At 45.1% G+C, this 17,025-nt stretch overlaps 1 protein-coding gene across 1 annotated transcript in view; it reads left to right on the plus strand.

Annotated features, from left to right (window-relative positions):
- LOC121549344 (uridine diphosphate glucose pyrophosphatase NUDT14-like) overlaps positions 1-14,482 on the plus strand; it is a 69,076-nt gene extending 54,594 nt beyond the window's left edge. The window contains exon 6 of the mRNA XM_045215101.1: positions 12,133-14,482. Within this exon, the coding sequence (XP_045071036.1) occupies positions 12,133-12,382 (250 nt within the window). The 3' untranslated portion in view covers positions 12,383-14,482. The remainder of the gene's footprint in view (positions 1-12,132) is intronic.
- The last annotated feature ends 2,543 nt before the right edge of the window (positions 14,483-17,025 follow it).

A 17,025-nucleotide genomic window follows, 5' to 3' on the forward strand; every position in this document is an offset into this window, starting at 1 on the left:
TATGACCTTGCTTTGTGCACGGGGGTATTGTCATGCTGAAACAGGAAAGGGCCTTCCCCAAATTGTTGCCACAAAGTTTGAAGCACAGAATTGTCTAAAATGTCATTGTATTCAGTAGCGTTAAGATTTCCCTTCACTGGAACTAAGGGGCCTAGCCCGAACCATGAAAAACAGCCCCAGACCATTATTCCTCCTCCCCCAAACTTTACAGTTGGCACTATGCCATTCGGGCAGGTAGCGTTCTCCTGGCATCCGCCAAACCCAGATTCACCATATGGTGAAGCGTGATTCATCACTCCAGAGAACGTGTTTCCACTGCTCCAGAGTCCAATGGCAGCAAGCTTTGCACCACTCCAGCTGATGTTTGGCATTGCGCATTGTAATTTTAGGCTTGTGTGCGGCTGCTTGGCCATGGAAACCCATTTCATGAAGCTCCCGACGAACAGTTCTTGTATTGACATTTCTTCCAGAGGCAGTTTGGAACTCGGTAGTGAGTGTTGCAACCAAGGACAGATGATTTTTATGCGCTACGCACTTCAGCACTCGCCGGCCCCGTTCTGTGCGCTTGTGCAGCCTACCACTTCGTGACTGAGCAGTTGTTGCTCCTAGATGTTTCCACTTCACAATAACAGCACTTACAGTTGACCGGGGCAGATCTAGCAGGGCAGAAATTTGACGAACTGACTTGTTGGAAAGGTGGCATCCTATGATGGTGCCACATTGAAAGGCACTGAGCTGTTCAGTAAGGCCATTCTACTGCCAATGTTTGTCTATGGAGATTGCATGGCTGTGTGCTACATTTTATATATACCTGTCAGCAACGGGTGCGGCTGGAATAGCTGAATCTACTAATTTGAAGGGGTGACCACATACGTTTGTATACAGTTGAAGTCGGAAGTTTACATACACTTAGGTTGGAGTCATTTAAAACTAATTTTTCAACCACTCCACAAATTTCTTGTTAAGAAACTATAGTTTTGGCAAGTCGGTTAGGACATCTACTTTGTGCATGACACAAGTAATTTTTCCAACAATTGTTTACGGACAGATTATTTCACTTATAATTCACTATCACAATTCCAGTGGGTCAGAAGTTTACATACACTAAGTTGACTGTGCCTTTTAAACAGCTTGGACAATTCCAGAAAAGTATGTCATGGCTTTAGAAGCTTCTGATAGGCTAATTTACATAATTTGAGTCAATTGGAGGTTTACCTGTGGATTTATTTCAAGGCCTACTTTCAAACTCAGTGCCTCTTTGCTTGATATCATGGGAAAATCAAAAGAAATCAGCCAAGACCTCAGAAAAAAAATGGTAGACCTCCACAAGTCTGGTTCATCCTTGGGAGCAATTTCCAAACGCCTGAAGGTACCACGTTCATCTGTACAAACAATAGTTTGCAAGTAGAAACACCATGGGACCACGCAGCCGTCATACCGCTCAGGAAGGAGACGCGTTCTGTCTCCTAGAGATGAACGTACCTTAGTGTGAAAAGTGCAAATCAATCCCAGAACAACAGCAAAGGACCTTGTGAAGATGCTGGAGGAAACAGGTACAAAAGTATCTGTATCCACAGTAAAATGAGTCCTATATCGACATTTACATTTTACATTTACATTTACGTCATTTAGCAGACGCTCTTATCCAGAGCGACATACAAATTGGTGCATTCACCTCATAGCCAGTGGGATAACCACTTTACAATGTGTATTTTTATTTTTTATTTTTTGGGGTGGAGTAGGGGGTAGAAGGATTACTTTATCCTATCCCAGGTATTCCTTAAAGAGGTGGGGTTTCAAGTGTCTCCGGAAGGTGGTGAGTGACTCCGCTGACCTGGCGTCGTGAGGGAGCTTGTTCCACCATTGGGGTGCCAGAGCAGCGAACAGTTTTGACTTGGCTGAGCGGGAACTGTGCTTCCGCAGAGGTAGGGGGGCCAGCAGGCCAGAGGTGGATGAACGCAATGCCCTCGTTTTGGTGTAGGGACTGATCAGAGCCTGAAGGTACGGAGGTGCCGTTCCCCTCACAGCTCCGTAGGCAAGCACCCATGGTCTTGTAGCAGATGCGAGCTTCAACTGGAAGCCAGTGGAGTGTGCGGAGGAGCGGGGTGATGTGAGAGAACTTGGGAAGGTTGAACACCAGACAGGCTGCAGCATTCTGGATGAGTTCTAGGGGTTTAATGGGACAGGCAGGGAGCCCAGCCAACAGCGAGTTGCAGTAATCCAGACGGGAGATGACAAGTGCCTGGATTAGGACCTGTGCCGCTTCCTGTGTAAGGCAGGGTCGTACTCTCCGAATGTTGTAGAGCATGAACCTACAGGATCGGGTCACTGCCTTGATGTTAGCGGAGAACGACAGGGAGTTGTCCAGGGTCACGCCAAGGCTCTTTGCACTCTGGGAGGAGGACACACGGAGTTGTCAACCGTGATGGCGAGATCATTGAACGGGCAGTTCTTCCCCGGGAGGAAGAGCAGCTCCGTCTTGCCGAGGTTCAGCTTGAGGTGGTGATCCGTCATCCACACTGATATGTCTGCCAGACATGCAGAGATGCGATTCGCCACCTGGTTATTAGAAGATTAGTTGTGTGTCGTCAGCGTAGCAATGATAGGAGAGGCAATGTGAGGATATGACAGAGCCAAGTGACTTGGTGTATAGCGAGAATAGGAGATGGCCTAGAACTGAGCCCTGGGGGACACCAGTGGTGAGAGCACGTGGTGCGTAGACAGATTCTCACCACGCCACTTGGTAGGAGCGACCTGTCAGGTAGGACGCAATCCAAGAGTGAGCCGCGCCGGAGATGCCCAACTCGGAGAGGGTGGAGAGGAGGATCTGATGGTTCACAGTATCAAAGGCAGCAGACAGGTCTAGAAGGACAAGAGCAGAGGAGAGAGAGTTAGCTTTAGCAGTGCGGAGAGCCTTCGTGACACAGAGAAGAGCAGTCTCAGTTGAATGACCAGTCTTGAAACCTGACTGGTTTGGATCAAGAAGGTCATTCTGAGAGAGATAGCAAGAGAGTTGGCTAAAGACGGCACGCTCAATAGTTTTGGAGAGAAAAGAAAGAAGGGATACTAGTCTGTAGTTGTTGACATCGGAGGGATCGAGTGTAGGTTTTTTGAGAAGGGGTGCAACTCTCGCTCTCTTGAAGACGGAAGGGACATAGCCAGCGGTCAAGGATGAGTTGATGAGCGAGGTGAGGTAAGGGAGAAGGTCTCCGGAAATGGTCTGGAGAAGAGAGGAGGGGATAGGGTCAAGTGTGCAGGTTGTTGGGCGGCCGGCCGTCACAAGTCGCAAGATTTCATCTGGAGAGAGAGGGGAGAAAGAAGTCAAAGCATAGGGTAGGGCAGTGTGAGCAGGACCAGCAGTGTAATTTGACTTAACAAACGAGGATCGGATGTCGTCAACCTTCTTTTGAAAATGGTTGACGAAGTCATTCACAGAGAGGGGGGAGGGGGAGAAGGATTCAGCAGGGAGGAGAAGGTGGCAAAGAGCTTCCTAGGGTTAGAGGCAGATGCTTGGAATTTAGAGTGGTAGAAAGTGGCTTTAGCAGCAGAAACAGAGGAAGAAAATGTAGAGAGGAGGGAGTAAAAAGATGCCAGGTCCGCAGGGAGTCTAGTTTTCCTCCATTTCCACTCGGCTGCCCGGAGCCCTGTTCTGTGAGCTCGCAATGAGTCGTCAAGCCACGGAGCAGGAGGGGAGGACTGAGCCGGCCGGGAGGATAGGGGACATAGAGAGTCAAATGATGCAGAAAAGGAGGAGAGGAGGGTTGAGGAGGCAGAATCAGGAGATTGGAGGGAGAAGGATTGAGCAGAGGGAAGAGATGATAGGATGGAAGAGGAGAGAGTAGTGGGAGAGAGAGAGCAAAGGTTGCGACGGCGCATTACCATCTGAGTAGGGGCAGAGTGAGTAGTGTTGGAGGAGAGCAAGAGAGAAAAGGATACAAAGTAGTGGTCGGAGACATGGAGGGGAGTTGCAGTGAGATTAGTAGAAGAACAGCATCTAGTAAAGATGAGGTCAAGCATATTGCCTGCCTTGTGAGTAGGGGGGGACGGTGAGAGGGTGAGGTCAAAAGAGGAGAGGAGTGGAAAGAAGGAGGCAGAGAGAAATGAGTCAAAGGTAGACGTAGGGAGGTTAAAGTCACCCAGAACTGTGAGGGGTGAGCCATCCTCAAGAAAGGAACTTATCAAGGCGTCAAGCTCATTGATGAACTCTCCAAGGGAACCTGGAGGGCGATAAATGATAAGGATGTTAAGCTTGAATGGGCTAGTAACTGTGACAGCATGGAATTCAAATGAGGAGATAGACAGATGGGTCAGGGGAAAAGAGAGAATGTCCACTTGGGAGAGATGAGGATTCCTGTGCCACCACCCCGCTGACCAGATGCTCTCGGGGTATGCGAGAACACATGGTCAGACATAACCTGAAAGGCCACTCAGCAAGGAAGAAGCCACTGCTCCTAAACCGCCATAAAAAAAGCCAGACTACGGTTTGCAACTGCACATGGGGACATAGATCGTACTTTTTGGAGAAATGTCCTCTGGTCTGATGAAACAAAACTAGAACTATTTGGCCATAATGACCATCGTTATGTTTGGAGGAAAAAGGGGGTCGCTTGCAAGCCGAAGAACACCATCCCAACCGTGAAACACGGGGGTGCCAGCATCATGCTGTGGGGGTGCTTTGCTGCAGGAGGGACTGGTGCACTTCACAAAATAGATGGCATCATGAGGAAGGAAAATGATGTGGATATATTGAAGCAACATCTCAAGACATCAGTCAGGAAGTTAAAGCTTGGTCGCAAATGGTCTTCCAAATGGACAATGACCCTAAGCATACTTCCAAAGTTGTGGCCATCACAAAGCCCTGACCTCAATCCTATAGAAAATGTGTGGGCAGAACTGAAAAAGCGTGTGCGAGCAAGGAGGCCTACAAACCTGACTCAGTTACACCAGCTCTGTCAGGAGGAATGGGCCAAAATTCACCCAACTTATTGTGGGAAGCTTGTGGAAGACTACCCGAAATGTTTGACCCAAGTTAAACAATTTAAAGGCAATGCTACCAAATACTAATTGAGTGTATGTAAACTTCTGACCCACTGGGAATGTGATGAAAGAAATAAAAGCTTAAATAAATCATTCTCTCTACTATTATTCTGACATTTCCTACTCATTGAAGGTTTTTTTTTTTTTTTTTTTTTAAAGTTCTACATTGTAGAAAATAGTGAAGACATCCAAACTATGAAATAATAACACATATGGAATCGTATAGTAACCAAAAAAGTGTTAAATAAATCGAAATATATTTTTTATATTTGAGATTCTTCAAAGTAGCCACCCTTTGCCTTGATGACAGCTTTGCACACTATTGGCATTCTCTCAACCAGCTTCACCTGGAATGCTTTTCCAACCGTCTTGAAAGAGTTCCCTCATATGCTGAGCACTTGTTGGCTGCTTTTCCTTCGCTCTGCGGTCCGACTCATCCCAAACCATTTCAATTGAGTTGAGGTCGGGGGATTGTGGAGGCCAGGTCATCTGATGCAGCACTCCATCACTCTCCTTCTTGGTCAAATAGCTCTTACACAGCCTGGAGGTGTGTTGGGTCATTGTCCTGTTGAAAAACAAATGATAGTCCCACTAAGCCCAAACCAGATGGGATGGCATATCGCTGCAGAATGCTGTGGTAGCCATGCTGGTTATGTGTGCCTTGAATTCTAAATAAATCAGACAGTGTCACCAGCAAAGCACCCCCACACTATAACACCACCTCCTCCATGCTTTACGGTGGAAAATACACATGCAGAGATCATCCGTTCACCCACACCGCGTCTCACAAAGCCATGACGGCTGGAACAAAAAATCTCCAATTTGGACTCCAGACCAAAGGACACATTTCCACCGGTCTAATGTCCAATTCTCGTGTTTCTTGGCCCAAGCAAGTCTCTTCTTCTTATTGGTTTCCTTTAGTAGTGGTTTCTTTGCAGCAATTCGACCATGAAAGCCTGATTCACACATTCTCCTCTGAACAGTTGATGTTGAGATGTGTCTGTTACTTGAACTCTGTGAAGCATTTATTTGGGCTGCAATTTCTGAGGCTGGTAACTCTAATGAACTTATGCTCTGCAGCAGAGGTAACTCTGGGTCTTCCATTCCTGTGGCAGTCCTCATGAGAGCCCGTTTCATCGTAGCGCTTGATGGTTTTTGCGACTGCATTTGAAGAAATGTTAAAAGTTCTTGAAATTTTCCGTGTTGACTGACCTTCATGTCTTAAAGTAATGATTGACAGTTGTTTCTCTTTGCTTATTTGAGATGTTCTTGCCATAATATGGACTTGGTATTTTACCAAATAGGGCTATCTTCTGTACAGTGAGATCCCCTGCTTATTTTGTATGTTTGCCCACTGACAAAGACAAGATCAGTCTATAATTTTAATGGTAGGTTTATTTGAACAGTGAGAGACAGAATAACAACAACAAAAATCCAGAAAAACGCATGTCAAAAATGTTATAAATTGATTTGCATTTTAATGAGGGAAATAAGTATTTGACCCCTCTGCAAAACATTACTTAGTACTTGGTGGCAAAACCCTTTGAGAGTGTGCTCCTAATCTCAGCTCGTTACCTGTATAAAAGACATCTGGGATCCAAAATCTTTCTGATAGAGAGGGGTCAAATACTTATTTCCCTCATTAAAATGCAAATCAATTTATAACATTTTTGACATGCGTTTTTCTGGATTTTTGTTGTTGTTATTCTGTCTCTCACTGTTCAAATAAACCTACCATTAAAATTATAGACTGATCTTTTCTTTGTCAGTGGGCAAACGTACAAAATCAGCAGGGGATCCAATACTTTTTTCCCCTCACTGTATAACTCTTCTCCCCCCCTTCCCCCCACAAATTAACTTTTAACAAGGCACACCTGTTAATTGAAATGCATTCCAGGTGACTATCTCATGAAGCTGGTTGAGAGAATGCCAAGAGTGTGCAAAGCTGTCATCAAGGCAAAGGGTGGCTAATTTGAAGAATCTCAAATATAAAATATATTTTTATTTGTTTAACACTTTTTTGGTTACTACATGATTCCATATGTATTATATCATAGTTTTGATGTCTTCACTATTATTCTACAATGTAGAAAATAGTAAAAATATAGAAAAACCCTTGAATGAGTAGGTGTGTCTAAACTTTTGACTGGTACTGTATGTGTATAGATAGATTGATTGATTGATTCGGAAAGTGATCCCTGACTTGAACCCGATCGAACATCTCTGGATAGACCTGAAAATAGCTGTGCAGCGACGCTCCCCATCCAACCTGTCTTTTCTACTTGCCTGAACTCAAGTTGGTCATGTGGTTAATACAGAAGGTATCCATGCAGATCCAGCCAAAGTTGCAGCAGGACAGGAGTTCCCAATTCCCACATCCATGAAGGCTGTTCAGCTCTTCTTGGGTATGGCTGGATGGTACCACAGATTTGTGCCTGACTTTCAAAGGTTGCCAAACTACTCAACCACCGTAAGAAGAAGCGGGTGAAGTTCCAATGGACTCCTGAATGCCAGAGCGCATTTGAAGCACTCAAAAACTGTCTCACCACTCCTCCAGTGCTTGGACATCCTAACCTGAATGCTCATTTTATACTGTACACAGATGCAAGTCAAACAGGACTCAGAGCAGTCTTGGCTCAACAAACAGGACCTGGACAGAAGAAGTTCTTGCCTATGCAAATCGAACCCTTAATTCTGCCGAGAGGAATTATTCAACGACTGAATGGGAGTGTCTCGCTGTGGTCTGGGCTCTGGAGAAATGGAGCTACTACTTCACTGTTGTCACAGACCACGCTGCTCTGCAGTGGGTTCTGCCATCAGGCAAGATCAACAGCCATGTCACTCGCTGGTCTATCAGACTCCAGAGGTTTGACTTCGTCATTGAGTATCGCAAAGGAAAACTGAATGTTGTACCAGATGCCCCCTCTCGGATTACAGAGACCACCAAGGTCTGGCCTCCATTGTGTAGCACTTACACTACAGCTAACTGTCTGGATGATTGTTTCCATCTGGTTGATGAGTGTCTCGAGAGCACAGCAGAATGATGCCGCCATCATGGAGATCCACAAGAGTCTGTCTGAAGAAGACTCGAAGAGCCGCTTCAGTGAGAAGTTCAGCATAATTCAGGATAAAGTGTATAGAAAAACTTGGAGGAAATGAAACACTGCACCCATTACCGTGTCTACATGCCCTCTACATTGACTGACCAGATGATCCAAGTTTATCATGACAACCCCATGAGTGGCCATCTTGGAGTCTTCAAAACCTACTGAAGATTGCAGGAGGTGGTGTACCTGCCAGGCATGTGGGTCGATACCAAAAACTTTGTACAGCAGTGTGAAGTATGCCAGAAATACAAACCAGACATTGGCAGACCTGCCGGGAGAGATGTTTCCACTTCGCCAAGCCACTGTATCTGCCATTGCTCTAATCCTGCAAAGGGAGGTCTTTACCTGATTCGGGATTCCAGACCAAATTCTCTCTGACAGAGGTCCGCAGTTCAGCTCAGGAATCTATAAAGAGCTCTGTACCTACTGGGGGTAGTTGCCAAGCTGACCACGGCCGACCGTCCTCAGAACAACCTGACTGAGAGGATAAACCGCACCCTGAAGGGGATGATTGCTTCGTTCTTGGGGGATCAGCACAAAAGGTGGGATCAGCATCTTCCTGAGTTTCACTTTGCACTGAACTCTGCGGTCAAGGAGACTTCGGGGGTCACTCCCGCCGAACTCCACCTGGGAAGGTCCGATGGACAGAGCATTTGATGCAGTCCACCACCACCATACCTTGCTAGCCAGATTGGAGGCCAGTAGAATCAAAGCCAAACAACGACCGCTCAGAAACTGACAAACAACATAGACGAGACGTGTGTTTTCCCACCCAAGTCTCGTGTCTGGGTCCGTTCTCATCTGTCAAAGGCGTCCGAAGAGTTTGTGTGGTGCAGCAGTTGGGGCCGGTGAACTACATGGTCTCTTTGGAGAACACTGGGGAAGATGTCAGGATGGTGCATGTTGTTGACCTAAAACCCTACTACCCTACGGCAGAAGAGCTGGATCGCAGGCAAAAGCAACACCTGCAGGAACTCTTCTTGGAGGACCCTGATGATGAGGACTTCCCTGGTTTTGTGTAGTATGAAAGCCCTGATATTAGGCTACCTTGCTCAGTGCACTACTGGTCATCAATGGATGATTGGATTCCTCCCTGATGGCAAAACAAGGGCCAGACAAACGGAATGGTCTGTGTGTGTGGTTTAGGCTGTAAGCTGGGACAATTGAATCCTGAGTAGTGAAAATTAAAAATTAAAATACTTTTTTTTGTAACACTAACCAGGATTCCATCCAACCTTTTTATACGAGTAAAAGTACATGTCGGATAAAACATTTCACGACAGGCCTGATGGAAACAGCACATTTGTCTGTGAACTTTCCAAATGTCGACAAAACAAAATACGTTAGACAAGATGGGATCTTTTTCTCTGTAAAATTATGCAAGAAATGGCGGTGGAAACCCCTTTATGTGCAAATATTGATAATAACATATCAAAGTAAACTTGGAGTCACGCGATGATCTGTTGTGTGGTCCTCCCACTACAACTCGGGAAAGCATGCAGTTTATTAGGCTACAGATGAAATTATTTATGAACTTCAAAGGTTGGTGAAAGTACAAGGTGATGAGCTTGATGCTAATTTCCAATAAATATCGAGGGTCTTATTCTGGTGACATGATGATTGATGCTTGGCTGCCGTTTGACAAATAAAAGTAATCTCACTCTTATCCATAATAATCTCATCATGTAGGTAGCCTACCCTCAATGTATCTGCGAGCTGTTGACTAGAGTGCAAGTACCAAGTGGGCACATTTGCTATACACTGAGTATACAAAACATTAAGAACACCTTCTCTTTCCATGACACAGACTGACCAGGTGAAAGATGTGATCCCTTATTGATGTCACTTGTTAAATCCACTTCAATCCGTGTAGATCAAATCAAATTTTATTTGCCACATGCGCACATGCTTACTTACAAGCCCTTAACCAACAATGCAGTGTAAAAAAAAAAAAAAAGCTAATAATTAAAGAGCAGCAGTAAAGTAAAATAACAGTAGGGAGGCTATATACAGGGGGGTACCGGTACAGAGTCAATGTGTGGGGGCACTGGTTAGTCGAGGTAGTTGAGGTAATATGTACATGTGGGTAGAGTTAACGTGACTATGCATAGATAATAAACAGAGTAGCAGTAGCGTAAAAGAGGGGGTGGGGGGGCAATGCAAATATTCCGGGTAGCCATGATTAGCTGTTCAGGAGTCTTATGGCTTGGGGGTAGAAGCTGCCTTTTGGACCTAGACTTTTGCGCTCCGGTACCGCTTGCCGTGCGGTAGCAGAGAGAACAGTCTATGACTAGGGTGGCTGGAGTTTTTGACAATTTTTAGGGCCTTCCTCTGACACCGCCTGGTTTAGAGGTCCTGGATGGCAGGAAGCACACATAATAGTACAATTGGTTAGAGGGCTGTAAAACGTCAGCCATCTTCTCCGGCGCCATTATAAAACAAGATGAAGGGGAGGAGAAAGGTTAAAGAAGGATTTTTAAGCCTTGAGACATGGATTGTGTATGTGTGCCATTCAGAGGGTGAATTTGGGCAAGACAAAATATTTAAGTGCCTTTGAATGGGGTAAGGTAGTAGGTGCCAGGCTCACCGGTTTGTGTCAAGAACTGCAACGCTGCTGGGTTTTTTACGCTCAACAGTTTCCTGTGTGTATCAAGAATGGTCCACCACCCAAAGGACATTCAGCCAACTTGACACAACTGTGGGAAGCATTGGAGTCAACATGGGCCAGCATCCCTGTGGAACGCTTTCAACACCTTGTAGAGTCAATGCCCCAACGAATTGAGGCTGTTCTGAGGGCAAAAGGGATATTAGTTTGCTATACTCGGTGTGTACCTCAACATTTGTTGTGACAAAACCATCAGTAGAGTTGAAAATGCGATGGACACCAATTTGATGGAAACAAATCTCTGGTGGGAAAATGCGCATATTGTTTTTATGCAGATTTTGGTATATTGGCATGAAAATCTGTCGCCTATTAGATGGAAACTTAGCTATTGATTTACCACGTTTTACACTTTTTATTGCATTGCTGACACTGTTCTCTATCCACGCATTATGAAAGTTGACCTGCCCCTAAACCAATATACTACTGTTTTCTGTGCCGTCGCATTGGATAGGAAGGAGTGACAAACGGTTAAAATGTCAAAGAAAGTAGGGGTAATTCTTACAGTTGCGGTAAGAAGAAACATTTTGTTGGAGGGTTATTGTTGTCGGAAGGGCTTGTGACCTAGCTGTGCATGCTCCTCTGGGTTTCCAGTCAACTTGTCCGTCACAATAAAATGTTCCAGAACCCATTGCTAATGCTGTTTCTGATCAAACTTCATTTTATTGTATCAATTCCACTGCTATTTGATTGGAAATGATATGGTTCTGGAGAATTCGTCCCAGACCCTGGTAAATTTAAACTGATGTGCTATCTTTGGTAGCAGCAGCAATGGCTGTTGGAACACTTGGATCCCAACCAGGGTCTGTAGTGAATTTTCCCCTAGGTGCAGATCTAGGATCAGTTTCCCTCCCCCAGATCAGCGTCTAGGGGCAACTTCACCCTACACCTCCCACCCAACCTTTACAGGACGATTTTCTGGATTCTTCAATCATGATTAAGGGACATTACTTGGCCCCTAGCTGTGGGCTCTTTTTAGCTGCCTGTGGATGGTGTTTTGATATGACTGTCATGTGGGGAGAATTTAGGAATCTAAGTGTAGAGGGGAAGCATGTCATGGGGATCCTCTAGCCCCAGAGAGGATCATCATCTCCCTATAGACACACACTACACACACCACTCACCTCCGCCCCCTCTCCACCAGCTCCACGCTGGTGTTGTTTCACCTGGGATTGTCATGGCGATCTCTCAAAAGCTTTGGCATTGGCTTGGGAAAATGTAGCTGAATAACGTTGATGTGTGAAATACTAAACAGGCGATCATAGGCTAACATGCCCGTCACCTGACCTTTGACCTCGTGTGTGTCTGTCACCTCTCTCTCGGCAGGTCCGGCGTAGGCGTGACGGGAGCCAAGCAGACCATGTTCTACGCCGAGGTGTCGGACGAGAACCGCGTGGGCGAGGGCGGTGGCGCGCCTGAGGAGGGTGAGCTGATCGAAGTGGTCAAGGTGCCCCTCCACGAGGCCATGACCTTCGCCTACGACGAGAGCATCCCCAAGACCATGGGCGTCATCTTCAGCTTCATCTGGTTCCACAACAACATGTCGCCCAAGTACAAGATCTCCACCAACGTGTAACCCACCCAACCCTGTCCCTGCACACTTGAGCCTGAGGTAGAAGTTGCAGTTAACAACAGATCTGGGATCAGAAGAGCCTAACCCCAGGCCTAATCTTGACCAACAGGGATATGGAGAAAAATATCTGACCCTGTGTCAGTGGTTAGAGACAACTTCAATCTACTCCCAACACCTTTGCCTCTACCCATTTCCATATAAAATGGCCCCATGGCGACCATTTTTGTCTCGTTACTAACCGTGTTCTTTTTCGGGGGTTTGTCTAATTTTCCTTTCTTTTTACATGGTCTTAATTACTTTTCCTCTAAAACTTGCCATATGCACTTTTTGTTTGTATTACGTTTTCCTCACAGAGAGGCCACGAAGATGGCTACATCGCTCTTGTTCAGAGCTGCTCGCCTGCCGTTGAGTTGATCATGTTCCAGGAATGCAAAAATGTTGTTGCTTACTCAGTGCCAGGGCTTATCACATACGACGGTCGTTGCTGAGTCTGTTAAGTTACCACAGCTGGTCCAGGCACGCCTTGCTTACTTTCCCAGCCAAGCACTAACACACCTAATTCAACAAATTAATGACTTGATGATCAGGTGAGTAACTGCTGGGCTAGAAAAAAATGTTTTATCCCATTTTGGGTCCCCCAGGTCCAGGACTGGGAGACAATTCTCTAAGCAATACTTTGATCGTTTGATAGCTGGTTGTTCGATCGTGGGCTAGAAACAAATCAACATTTCATTTTGCATAGGCGATTAGATATGTTGTAAGCATTGCATTGAATCCAGGGATGTCACTACAGTAGTGTGTGCTCTGAGGTCACAAGAAATTGTATGTTCGATAGAGGCTTCTTTTAACTACCACAGGAATATCACCTACCTCTACACTGATGAGCTTTATTTCAGTTACTAATGTTGTCACAGTACCACAATACTCTGTATCGCAATACTCAGAGGTATAGCAATATTGTGATACTACAATACTCATCACAATACTACGATAATTCTGAGTATCGTGATACTGAGCATTGTTATAACACTAGTAACCACCATAGGATTAATCGTGATATTGTGAGAACCCTCTGGTGGACAATTGCTCTCACACTTATACATGCGTGTTAGCGGGAAGGCTTCACCGATATTGGCTGAGAACAAGAGCGTTTTTATATACATCTCAGACAGTGGTGAGTTTTTTCCTAATGAAGGAAGGGGATGACGAGCCCCTATGGGCCTCCGTAGAATGGAGCAGAGTCAAACTGAGTTTTGTTTTGGGAAATTGAAAAGCTAGCTTTTAACATGTCGGAGGAAGTTTAGCATGCGACTTAACCCAGATTCCTGGAATAGCACCCTGAGCCCTTAGTGCTGTGTTTTGTGATCCCTTTTTGTTTTTTAACCTGACGCGGGGGGAAAGGTGGAAAGAGTTTTGTTGATACCAGCACTGTCTGTGAGGCTCGAAGGAAAATGGTTGCTCTTTTTAACTTGTGAAGCTGAGAGACATGGCCCAACAGTTAGACAGACCCCCCTCTCCCCAATGACTGTTTTGGCCAGACCTTTTCAAAACACCCCCATTTCCACAGAACTTGACAACAGCAGCTATCCAAGACTATGGTGGTTTGAAACTAGGGTTGCAAAACGTTCCCAGGTTTTTCAGAATTCCCGGATGGAGGATTCTCAGCTGGAGGATTCCCTCCTCGATGATTCCCTCCAGTTTTACTATAAATCTTTCAAGCGGGATTTCTGAAAAACCTAGGAACTTTGGGAAAGCACTTGCTTAACATCTTAGGTCGAAACAGTTTTCCGCCCTTGAAGAGGTGACATTCAGGGATCACCATTCTGCACCATCTTAGCCATAGGCTTTTTAACCCTTGTGCTGATGACAAAGATGTAGAAACATTTCTATACAGTTTGCCAATATCATGAACTGTCAAAGTCCTAAATGCTGAATTGACAAAACTTCTCAAGAAAAAACTTTATTTTGGCAACATATTAATGTGTGGATTCATGTCCCCTTCCAAATAAACTTGGTAAAGATCAGTGGTAATATACTGAACAAAAAATAAACGCAGCATGCAATATTTTCAAAGATTGTACTGAGTTACAGTTCATATAAGGAAATCAGTCACTTGTAATTAATTCATTAAGCCCTAATCTATGGGTTTCACATGACTGGGAATACAGATATGCATCTGCTGGTCATAGATACCTTAAAAAAAAAAAGTAGGGGTGTGGATCAGAAAACCAGTCAGTATCTGGTGTGACCACCATTTGCCTCATGCAGCGCGACATCTCCTTAGCATAGAGTTGATCAGGCTGTTGATTGTGGCCTGTGGCATGTTGTCCCACTCTTCAATGGTTGTGCGAAGTTGGGGGATATTTTTCGGAAACTGGAACACGCTGTCGTGCACGTTGATCCAGAGCATCCCAAATATGCTCAATGGGTGACATGTCTGGTGAGTATGCGGGCCATGGACAAATTGGGACATTTTCAGCTTCCAGGAATTGTACAGTCGTGGTCAAAAGTTGAGAATTACACAAATACTAATTTTCACAAAGTCTGCTGCCTCAGTTTTGATGATGGCAATTTGCATATACTCCAGAATGTCATGAAGAGTGATCAGATGAATTAAAATTAATTGCAAAGTCCCTCTTTGCCATGAAAATGAACTTAATCCCAAAAAAACAGTTCCACTGCATTTCAGCCCTGCCACAAAAGGACCAGCTGCCATCATGTCAGTGATTCTCTCGTTAACACATTTGAGAGTGTTGACGAGGACAAGGCTGGAGATCACTCTGTCATGCTGATTGAGTTAGAATAACAGACTGGAAGCTTTAAAAGGAGGGTGGTGCTTGAAATCATTGTTCTTCCTCTGTTAACCATGGTTACCTGCAAGGAAACACGTGCCGTCATCATTGCTTTGCACAAAAAGGGCTTCACAGGCAAGGATATTGCTGCTAGTAAGATTGCACCTACAGTGAGGGAAAAAAGTATTTGATCCCCTGCTGATTTTGTACGTTTGCCCACTGACAAAGAAATGATCAGTCTATAATTTTAATGATAGGTTTATTTGAACAGTGAGAGACAGAATAACAACAAAAAAATCCAGAAAAACGCATGTCAAAAATGTTATCAATTGATTTGCATTTTAATGAGGGAAATAAGTATTTGACCCCCTCTCAATCAGAAATATTTCTCGCTCCCAGGTGTCTTTTATACAGGTAACGAGCTGAGATTAGGAGCACACTCTTAAAGGGAGTGCTCCTAATCTCAGTTTGTTACATGTATAAAAGACACCTGTCCACAGAAGCAAGCAATCAATCAGATTCCAAACTCTCCACCATGGCCAAGACCAAAGAGCTCTCCAAGGATGTCAGGGACAAGATTATAGACCTACACAAGGCTGGAATGGGCTACAAGACCATCGCCAAGCAGCTTGGTGAGAAGGTGACAACAGTTGGTGCGATTGTTCGCAAATGGAAGAAACACAAAAGAACTGTCAATCTCCCTCGGCCTGGGGCTCCATGCAAGATCTCACCTCGTGGAGTTGCAATGATCATGAGAACGGTGAGGAAAGTCCAAAACTACACAGGAGGATCTTGTCAATGATCTCAAGGCAGCTGGGACCATAGTCACCAAGAAAACAATTGGTAACACACTTTGCCGTGAAGGACTGAAATCCTGCAGCGCCCGCAAGGTCCCCCTGCTCAAGAAAGCACATATACATGCCCGTCTGAAGTTTGCCAATGAACATCTGAATGATTCAGAGGAGAACTGGGTGCAAGTGTTGTGGTCAGATGAGACAAAAATGGAGCTCTTTGGCATCAACTCAACTCGCCGTGTTTGGAGGAGGAGGAATGCTGCCTATGACCCCAAGAACACCATCCCCACCGTCAAACATGGAGGTGGAAACATTATGCTTTGGGGGTGTTTTTCTGCTAAGGGGACAGGACAACTTCACCGCATCAAAGGGACGATGGACGGGGCCATGTACCGTCAAATCTTGGGTGAGAACCTCCTTCCCTCAACCAGGGCATTGAAAATGGGTCGTGGATGGGTATTCCAGCATGACAATGACCCAAAACACACGGCCAAGGCAACAAATGAGTGGCTCAATAAGTAGCACATTAAGGTCCTGGAGTGGCCTAGCCAGTCTCCAGACTTTAATCCCATAGAAAATCTGTGGAGGGAGCTGAAGGTTCAAGTTGCCGAACGTCAGCCTCGAAACCTTAATGACTTGGAGAAGATCTGCAAAGAGGAGTGGGACAAAATCCCTCCTGAGATTTGTGCAAACCTGGTGGCCAACTACAAGAAACATCTGACCTCTGTGATTGCCAACAAGGGTTTTGCCACCAAGTACTAAGTCATGTTTTGCAGAGGCCCTCATTAAAATGCAAATCAATTTATAACATTTTTGACATGCGTTTTTCTGGATTTTTTTGTTGTTATTCTGTCTCTCACTGTTCAAATAAACCTACCATTAAAATTATAGACTGATAATTTATTTGTCAGTGGGCAAACGTACAAAATCAGCAGGGGATCAAATACTTTTTTCCCTCACTGTAAATCACCCATTTATCGGATCATCAAGAACTTCAAGGAGAGAGGTGCAATTGTTGTGAAGAAGGCGTCAGGGCGCCCAAGAAAGTCCAGCAAGCGCC

Source organism: Coregonus clupeaformis, unplaced genomic scaffold, assembly GCF_020615455.1.
Source record: "Coregonus clupeaformis isolate EN_2021a unplaced genomic scaffold, ASM2061545v1 scaf0367, whole genome shotgun sequence".
Lineage (NCBI taxonomy): Eukaryota > Metazoa > Chordata > Actinopteri > Salmoniformes > Salmonidae > Coregonus > Coregonus clupeaformis.